Source organism: Colobus angolensis, unplaced genomic scaffold (assembly GCF_000951035.1).
Source record: "Colobus angolensis palliatus isolate OR3802 unplaced genomic scaffold, Cang.pa_1.0 Scaffold106, whole genome shotgun sequence".
Classification (NCBI taxonomy): Eukaryota; Metazoa; Chordata; class Mammalia; order Primates; family Cercopithecidae; genus Colobus; species Colobus angolensis.
In genome coordinates this window covers 765,134-775,297 of record NW_012111586.1, presented here as the reverse complement: position 1 = coordinate 775,297, position 10,164 = coordinate 765,134, and the positions used below count along the sequence as shown (strand labels likewise).

General features: G+C 43.0%; 1 protein-coding gene across 3 annotated transcripts in view; it reads right to left on the bottom strand.

The window, feature by feature from the left end:
* ERMAP (erythroblast membrane-associated protein (Scianna blood group)) overlaps positions 1–7,354 on the bottom strand; it is a 21,237-nt gene extending 13,883 nt beyond the window's left edge. The window contains exons 1-4 of one of the 3 annotated variants that reach the window (XM_011945138.1): positions 7,259–7,354; positions 6,952–7,067; positions 1,814–1,903; positions 1,232–1,579 (exon numbers count right to left, since the gene is read on the bottom strand). In XM_011945138.1, coding sequence (XP_011800528.1) covers positions 1,232–1,579; positions 1,814–1,892 — 427 coding nt within the window. In that variant the 5' untranslated portion in view covers positions 1,893–1,903; positions 6,952–7,067; positions 7,259–7,354. Of the gene's footprint in view, positions 1–1,231; positions 1,580–1,813; positions 1,904–6,947; positions 7,131–7,258 lie in introns of those variants that run through there. The other 2 variants (XM_011945120.1, XM_011945129.1) reach the window with 2 other exon arrangements.
* Positions 7,355–10,164: the final 2,810 nt, after the last annotated feature.

The following is a 10,164-nucleotide window of genomic DNA, read 5'->3' as shown; positions in this document are numbered from 1 at the left end:
AAAAAAAAAAAAAGCCGGCCTTGGTGGCAGGCACCGGTAATCCCAGCTAACACGGAAGGCTAAGGCAGAAGAATCACTTGAACCCAGGAGGCGAAGTTGCAGTGAGCCAAGATTGTGCCAATGTACTCCAGCCTGGGCAAAAAGAGCGAAACTCCATCTCAAAAAAAAAAATTACTTTTCACCCCAAAGGACTCCAGCTTTGGAAAGTCTGTCTACCAACTACTGAGTGTTTTAAAGTAATTGATTCGTCCCCACTTCATGGTGTGCAACTTCAAATTAGGACCAAAAGATAATCAGCATGTGACCATGTGAAGCCAGTGTCATTCAAGCAAATGCAAAGACATGGTTTGGGTTGGGTTGAGTTGGGTTTGGGTTGGTAGACTGATTTTTTAAAATATCGGTAGACTGATTTTTGGTGGACTGATTTTCAGTAGGCTATTTTTTTTAAAAAATATTGAAGCTAGTTTGAGAACACTCTCAACTGGGTGCAGTGGCTTACACCTGTAATGCCAACACTTTGGGAGGCCAAGTGGGGAGGATTGCTGGATTGGAAACCAGTCTGGGAAACATAGGGAGACCCTGTCTCTACTAAAAGTAAAACAAAATTTAGCCAGGCATAGTAGTATACCTGTAGTCCCAGCTACTTGGGAGGCTGAGATGGTAGGACTACTTGAGCCCAGGTGGTCGAGGCTACAGTGACCTATGATTGCACCACTGCACTCCAGCCTGGGCAACAGAGCAAGGCCCTGTCTCAAAACAAACAAACAGAAAAAAAAGAGACAGAGAGAAACACTGTCTCTCCCTTCCTAACCCTTTACATTCTCAGGAACCCCAGGAGAGGACCCATTAAGTAAATCCTTGTCACAGCAGGGTATCTGTTCCTTGAAGACATTTCCTTACAGCCATGTAATGAGTTCCTTGATAGTGGAGCATACAAAGATGACCCAGGGAGGAAAAGCTATTATCTGAGCCTCCAAGCCTTATTTAACCAGGACCTGCATCGTACAGTGTTTTCCAAAGTCTGAGTTCCTTCCTTATCAGAAATGCCTGGGCCAGCTTCACAGCTTCAGCTGAGATCAATGGACGTGGCTGGGTAAGGCTGAGCCGTCCTGGCAAGTAAAAACTACACTGCAAATGAAAACAAAGTCTAGACATGGAGAGACAAAGTAGGTCCTGATTGGGCTTGTCCAACTGCCACAGATGACCCTAGGCACCTCAAACCCATTCTAACCTGCAACCTGCAGGATCACGGTGTCCTCTTTACTCAGATTTCCAACCTGGATCAGACATCGGTAAGACCCTTGGTCCTCAAGGCGCACATCAAGGATCTGCAGAGTGACACTTCCCTCTTGGGCATCTCTCACCAGCACCGTCCTCCCCTTATATTCCGGCATCAGATCTTCATCCTGGTCCTTTCCATCCCGGAACATGTGAACAACCTGGGAGCGCTGCGGGAATGGGGACCGCAGCCACCTCACCTCCTTGGGCACTGTCCCAGGCCAGAGGGAGAGAGGACAGAGCAGCTCGGCTGTGCCCCCTAGTAAGGCCACATGGAACTTGCTGGCATCCCCTGCGCGGCCTGGACAAAGAAAGAGACAAGGCCAACTGGGAAGGAGGGCAGGAGAAAGCTTGGGAAGGGATGAGGAAGCGGGTATCCCAGGGACTGACAGAGCCCGGTAAGGACTCTGGAAAGCATTGCCAGGGACGGGGGAACAGAACCCCAAAAGACGTAATGTTTCCAACCAAGCTTCTTTATTCTGGGGACGCCAACATCACATGTACCAGGCAGGGAAAGAGGATCAGAAACTCCTACCTGACACATGCACAGACAGCCGGAGGAAGAGGAGAGGCATGAGGCAGCCAGAGAGCCAGGAGCCGGCAGAACTCGCCATCTCTATCCGAACTAGGACAGACAGAGGGAGACAGCAAGGCGGGCTGATGGGCTTGGCATGACAGAGGGTATAACCCAGGAGCCGAGGCCGAGACGGTATTGCTGGTGCTCTGGGATCACAAAGGCAGGGGCTCCAGTCCCAGCTCTGCTACTTACCTTCTTGTGACATTGTGACCGAACTCCTCTGAGACTGTTTCTTCATCTTCAAAATGGGCATAAGAACTGTGCCTCCTTGTGGGATTATAGTGAGGGTTGAAAGAGGTGAATGCTCACACGGAGGTTGGCGTGTTAAGTCTCTAAATGCCGTGAGTGAGGATGATGGTGCAGATGAGATGAGTGAGGATCCAGAACTTATACCCAGAACTAACCAAGGAAACGCCAGTAATGGCCTCTTTTTACAGTTAGTGTCCAAGGCCAGGCTTGGGAAGTGCCTGTTTCAAGCCAATCTTTGTCCAAGATGCAGCCTGGAGGTTTCCCTGGACAGCCTTTTCAAGTCTGACTCTTGATAAATAACAGATCAAGGCAGTGAGGTCCCTCCATGTCACCCCGAAGGCACTAATCCTACAAATTCAGGGTCTGGAGCTAGAAAGACCTGGGTTCAAATCTTAGCTCTGCCTATTACTAGCTCTGTGTCCCTAGGAAGGTTGCATAACATCTCTGGTTCTCGGGTTCTTAATCTATAAAGGGGAACTGTCCTCACAGATGAGTGTGAGGGTTCAAAGAGATACTGCCTGCCAAGCACTGGCCACAAATGCCTGGCAGAACAAGTGCTCGTAAGTGTGTAGTTGTTGTTATTACTACTAACTAAGTGAGGAAAATTATCCCTGGCAGGTTCAGATGACTGTGTGCATGAACCACAGGGAGACCCTAAAGGATTTCCTCCTGTAAAGCTCTTTCCTCACCTATTTGCTACTGCCTGAAATTGCTTTAGCAGGAAACAGAATCTCTCATGCCACAAGTGAGGATAATGTTTAACATGTAAATGCTCTAGGAAAAGGCAACTCATCTCTTAAATTCTCTCCAAGGTTCAAATCCTTCCCAAAGAGGAGGCTTTTGTATGAGTCAGCAGGCCCAGTCCCTGAAGGTCATGGAAAAGGTCATGACACACAGAGGAGGCGTCAAAGGGAGACTGGGAAACTGAAGATGAAGCTAGCGTTGAACACATTCTCATTTTGAAAACCCAATTCTGTTTTCTCACGGCAAACAGCACACTGGTTTAGGGTTGTTCTTGTCTTTCTTTAAATCATATTTTATACAACATACCCCTCTAATCAAATGACAACAGAGCACTAGGCCATAGTGAGGTTAGGATCACATCAGGACACATTTTTTTGTGACTGTTCCACCCACTTTCCTATAGGTTACCAGCTACTCAAACACTGGACAAGAGAAGTGGAGTAAATGAGAAAAGCTCTCTATTTTATCAAGTATGGCTGAAGGTGGAAGTAGGGCCCAGGATTCCCTGGAGTTATTCCCAATCCCAAAACCCCTCAACTTTCTAGTGACTCTGAAGCACACCCTTCCTGGGTAGACATGCCCGGAGTGACACAGAGCTCCAAGCTAACCCAAGGCTGCCTGAAATCGAATAGGAGGAGACCTCTATGGACCCATATTCTAAGATTCAGACAATCTATGAAGTGGTTAAGAGGGTAAGCTCTAGGCTGGGCATGGTAGCTCATGCCTATAACCCTGCACTTTTGGGAGGCCAAGGCAGGAGGATCACTTGAGCTCAGGAGTTACAGACTAGCCTGGGCAACATAGTGAGACTCCATCTCTACAAAAAATAAAAGAAAATTAGCTTGGCATGGTGGCACGCACCTGTAGTCCTAGCTACTCAGGAGGTTGAAGTGGGAGGATTACTTGAGCCTGGGAGGTTGAGGCTGCAGTGAGCTGTGATTGTACTGCTGCACTCCAACCTGAGTGACAGCAAGACCTTGTCTCAAAAAAAAAAAATTAAAAAAAAGAATGAGCTCTAGAGCCAGCCTGGGTTCAATTCCTGGCTCTGCCATTTCCTAGCTGGTGGCCTTAGACAGGTTAATTTACTTCTCCAAACCTCCTCTTGCTCACACATGAAATGGGGTTAATGATAGTACCTACCTCATAGATAGGGTTATAGTAGGGATCAAAGAAAACACATGTAAAATGATTTGCACCAGATGCTGGAAATAAAAAGCAAATGAAGTCCTTCTGTTAGATTGTCACTCTATGTAAGAAGTGTTACCAGGTCCTTTATTTCATATTTTCTTACACAGATGTAAGAACCATCTGGTCACCCTACTGACCTCTAGGATTTATTCTTCTAATCTAGTTTGCCAGGATGGCCCCTTCCTCAATCTCTTCTAACACGTAATATATCAATATTATAGTAGTCAACATACTATTAATGGCTGTGAATTAACACTAAATCATAAATATGTTTCCAAATGATGATATTGCTCTAAATCAATAACAGTTCTTATTTATTGCATTTGTTGGTTCTCTCTATATATTGTCTTCAGTACTGACAACATCTCAGAAAAGTAGGTATTATTCTCTTTTACACTTAGAACAGGAAAGGCAAGCATACACACTTCAGGGTACCATGCAAGTGAATTGCCAGGATCCTTTCTGGAAGCAGATAGAATGTAAAACATTAACAGATGAATGAATAACATTCATTTGTAATGAATAAACAGATGAATGAATGCATGCCTGCATAGCCCTGTATCATGAGTTACAAAATGAGCAAATGACCACCTCACTTTACAGAGTGATTATCATGGAACCCCTTTACAAAGACATTTTCCCCAACAAATATAAAATACAATTTCACTTCCTAAAGTTCAATGTATATGCCACAGTTTGGGGCTTTTTCTGTCTTACTTATTGTAGGAAAAGCTGGAAATGATCCAAAACAAGGACAAAAGTTTCAAATCATCTGTAATTCCTCCACCCAAAGATAATGTTTCTACAAATATTATTTCTATGCATGTACATAACTTTTTGTAAAAAAACAAAAAAAAACAAAAAAAAACCATGACTGGGAGCAATGGCTTACGCCTATAATCCCAGCACTTTGAGAGGCAGAGGCGGGAAGATTGCTTGAGCCCAGGAGTTTGAGACCAGCCTGGGCAACATGGCAAACCCCTATTGCTACAAACAATACAAAAAGAAATCAGCTGGCTATGGTGGTGTGTGCCTGTGGTCCCAGCTACTTGGGAGGCTGAGGTAGGAGGATCACCTGAGAACAGGAGGTTGAGGCTGCAGTAAGCCATGTTCACACCCCTGCACTCCAGTCTGGGCGAGAGAGCAAGACCCTGTCTCAAATAAATAAATAAATACTTTATACACTGTTTTGATACCTGATATTTTCACCAATTTCACATAATGCAACATTATGTGCATTTCCCAAAGCAATCAAATCTTCTTTCCATGACTTTAGGATTCCATCATGGACACAGAATTTTAGAAATTAGGATATAAGATGTAAAAGCTTTAAAATAATTCTATATTGTGGACATTTAGGTTGTTTTCCAATACATGGCTATTATAAACATTGCTATAAGTGGCAGTGGATTGAGGGCTAGAATCAGAGGGCTTAGTCCTAGTCTTGGCTTGGTCCCTTACTGCTCTGTGACTTTGTAACTTTTTTTATTTTTTGAGACAGAGTTTCGCTCTGCCACCAGGCTGGAGTGCAGTGGCACGATCTCAGATCACTGCAACCTCCGCCTCCCAGGTTCAAGCAATTCTCCTGCTTCAGCCTCCCGAGTACCTGGGACTACAGGCGTGCGCCACCACGCCCAGCTAATTTTTGTATTTTTAGTGGAGATTGGGTTTCACCATGTTGGCCAGGATGGTCTGAAACTCCTGACCTCGTGATCTGCCCACCTCAGCCTTCTAAAGTGCTGGGATTACAGACATGAGCCACCGCACCTGGCCATGACTTTGTAACTTTAAGCAAGTCACTTAGATTCTTAGGCCTTGAGTTTCCCATCTTTAAAATGGGAAGACTTTTCATTTGCACTGACAAATTGCCCTCCAGAAAGTCATATCAATTTACCAAAGTATCATATGAAATTTCTTGTTTTCCCACAACCTTACCATTACTGGATATTATCATTAAAAAAAAAAATTTGTTGGCCAGGCGCGGTGGCTCAAGCCTGTAATCCCAGCACTTTGGGAGGCCGAGACGGGTGGATCACGAGGTCAGGAGATCAAGACCATCCTGGCTCCCCGTCTCTACTAAAAAATACAAAAAACTAGCCGGGCGAGGTGGCGGGCACCTGTAGTCCCAGCTACTCGGGAGGCTGAGGCAGGAGAATGGCGTAAACCCGGGAGGCGGAGCTTGCAGTGAGCTGAGATCTGGCCACTGCACTCCAGCCTGGGCGACAGAGCGAGACTCCGTCTCAAAAAAAAAAAAAAAATTTGCAAATTTGATGAGTAACAAAATGCCATCTCTCTTTTTTTTAACTTGATGGTGTTTCACCTCAATTTGTATTTCTTTGATTACTCACCTGTTATTTGGACTTTGTCAATTACCTGTCTATGTAATTTGTTCTTTTTTCTATTACGACATTTATCTCTTAATGGCTTGCAAAATTCTTCATATACTAACCATTTTTTTCCACTACACATGTTGGAAACATTTTCCCTTAAGCAGTTATTTACATTTGAAGTTTGAAACAGTTTAATTTTTAAAACTTCTAAATCAGAAAAAAGATTGTAACAGATGTTCTCCTGACAATCCCAAGCAATTTAATATGACCCTACAAATCTGCAAATGATCAGTCTAAAAGCATACAGCACAGGGTCCAGCAAATAGTGAGAGCTAAATAAATGTTGGCTGTAGTTTAATAATGATGACAATACTACTTAAATAAGAGTCCTTCAACAAAACCTGTCCAGCTTTCTTGTCACTTGTCTCCTTCTGTATTTCTTTAGTGATAGCTAACAGCTGCCCCATTTCGCCCTCGAAAATGTTCTTCTGTGTAGGGAGAAAAGGGGATTATTTCTCTACTGAACCTGAGGATCCTGAGAAAGTTAAAGGACTAAAAAGCATGAAGAGAGAGGGGAGAACTCACCACCTTCTGGATCAGGGATGCTTGTTCCTCTCACAGGCAAAGCTGGAGTTTGCAAGCTGGGAACTCTCCTTCCCCATGCAGAGCGACCAGGGAGCAGGCAGGCGCATCAGGAAGGCCTAGGGATGTGGGTCGGGAAAAGTTCGTATTTTATGAAATATGAGAGACCAGGGCTCTCTCTGCCCCTACAGAACTCCCTTCTAGCTGTCCCTGTAAACCAGCAAGCCACACCCTGTCTGTCTGCCTCTGATAAAAGAACAGAGCAAAGAGGAGGCTCCCAGAAGTGAGGGAACCACTGAGTATGACTGACTGGGTATGAGGGACTTTTGCCCCTCCGCTCCCTTTTCCTCCAATGCTGCCAATAGTAATTCCCTTTGATGCATTTTGATTCTATCACTTTCTTTCTGAAAACCTTCCCCCTTTACTTTTCAAATCAGAGTAAATTGGAAGATTGGTTTCAAAGACATCCACCAATTAGCCACCTTCTTTAACTCACTGTCTTTATCTCCAGCTACACCCTGACATGTGCCTTCTGACAAGCAAGCTTGCTGTTTTCCAACTTGTGATAAACGCTTCCCGCCTGTCTTGTTTTAGTAATATCCTTAACTATATATTCCTAATCTCCATAATTGTATCACTAACAATATCTTATACATTTTTATGTCGTTTGAACTTTATAAAGATGGAGCCCATTGTACATAATTCCCAATGATTCCCTTTTTTACTCAACATTAGTTTTTGAGTCTAGCAGACATCTGTGGTGGCCCACAACACCTCAGAGACATAAACAACAGTGAGAGGAGTCAAGACAAAATGCTCCAGCCTTGCACCTTCAGCTCTGAGCTGTATTCGATGTGATTCCTCCGAGTGTTCCCGATGGGATTGAGCACAGTGGTTCATAGTGGTAAGTAGTTCCATACTGCACCTTTTATTGACTTTTCTTCCTTTTTTGCTCACTCCCATTTCTGTTTCCTGAATACACTCTTGAACTGAAGGACTTGTCTCACACCTCACACTCTGTTCTGGGGGTGTACAAATTAAGACACTGAAATTAATCCAGGTTGTTTCACCTGGATAGTCATTCACTGCCATACAGTAGACCATTATATAAATCTACCAACAGTTTCTCTTGTCCCTTAATGATAGAAATGTGGGTTGTTTCCAGGCTTTTGCTTTTATAAACAGTACTGCCCTGCACATTCTTGATAGATATTTCCTGCTCATATGTGCAAGAATTTCTCTAGAGCACCAGTTCTTAATGTGTGGTCCACGAACCCTGGGAGTCCCTGAGGCCCTATCAGCCAGGTTAAAACTACATTCATCATAATAAAGATGTTATTTGCCTTTTTCATGGTGTTGACATTTTCAAGGACACTGCAAAGCAATAGTGGGTAAAACAGCTAGCACAAATCAGCAAGTGGCACCAAACTGTAGTAGAAGTTACACATTTTATTAAATCTCAACTCTTAGATACACATTTTTTTAATACTTTGTGTGACAAAATGGGAAGGATGCGTAAACAGTTACGCTGCATATCAAACTATGATGACTTTCTCAAGGAAAAAACCTTAAATGATTGTGAGCTGAAGTAATCACTTGACTCACCGTGCACCATTCTTACCTGAAAGTACAGCTGAAAGACAAAGTATCATTATTCAGCCTTGGGTATTTGCCAGGCATTTTCTCCAGATGAGTCAAGTGCACCTGTCACTTCAAGAAAAGCAGTTGACAGTGTTTGTTGTCATGAGAAAATTCAATCTTTTGAGCAAAAATTAGAATTTTGGAAAATTTTTAATCTGCTGTTATGGGCTTGATACCCTCACAATAGCAAAAGACTTTTCTGATGAGATTGGTATTGATATTAAGAAATGTGATTTTTTGGCCAGGCACGGTGTCTCACGCCTGTAATCCCAGCACTTTGGGAGGCCGAGGTGCGGATCACAAGGTCAGGAGATCGAGATCATCCTGGCTTATACGGTGAAACCTCATCTCTACTAAAAATACAAAAAATTAGCTGGGCATGGTGGCACATGTCTGTAGTCCCAGCTACTCGGGAGGCTGAGGCAGGAGAATGGCATGAAACTGGGCAGAGCTTGCAGTGAGCCGAGATCGTGCCACTGCACTCCAGCCTGGGTGACAGAGCGAGACTCTGTCTCAAAATAAATAAATAAATAAATGTGATTTTTTGATGTTGCATAATGAAATGTGTGAACATTTAGAAGATTTGTATAACTCAGTGACCCAGCAATTTCCAAATGATCAATGGATGTGTTGACAAAACCCTGCATGGGTAAAACATTCATTCAAAATGCAAGAAAAAACTGTGAGTGTTGCTGTAATAGAGTATAAAAGGTCATTGCTATGGTTTCAGATTTCATGTCATAACTAAGCCTTAAAAAACTTCCACTTGCTGAGTTTTGATGTCTTATCAAAGAATATCCACGATTATCTGAAAAAGCTATTGAAATGCTCCTTTTCCAGTTGCATACACTTCAACCACAAAACATACTGCAGCAGATTGAAAGATATAGCTGGCTTGAGAATACAGCTGTCTTCTATTAAGCCAGACATCTAAAATATTTATAGCCATTAAAAAGAATAAAATCCCATCATTCAAAGTGACATAGATGGAACTAGAAAACATTATGTTAAGTGAAATAAGCCAGGCACAAAAAGTTAAACACCACACGTTCTCACTCATAGATGTTAAAAAAAAAGAAAAACTTAATCTCATAGAAGCGAAAAGCAGAATAGAGGTTACTAGAGGCTGGAGAGGGAAGGGGAGGATAGGGAGAGATTTCTTCAATAACACAAAATTACACCTAGATAGGAGGAACAACTTCTAGTGTTTTGTAGCACTGTAGGATGACCATAGTTAGCAATAATATATTATGTAGTTTCAAATAAAGAAGAAAGGATATTGAATGTCCCCAAAACACAAAAATGATAAATGTTTGAGATGATGAATATGATAATTACCCTGATCTGATCACTACACATTGTATATATCAAAATATTACTCTGTACCCTGTCAATTAAAAATTAATTAGACACATAGGTGGCTCATGCCTGTAATCCCAGCAGTTTGGGAGGCTGAGCTAGGCAGGTCACCTGAGATCAGGAATTCAAGACCATCCCGGCCAACATTGCGAAATCCTGTCTCTACTAAAAATACAAAAATTACCCAGGCATGGTGGCACACGCTTATAATCCCAG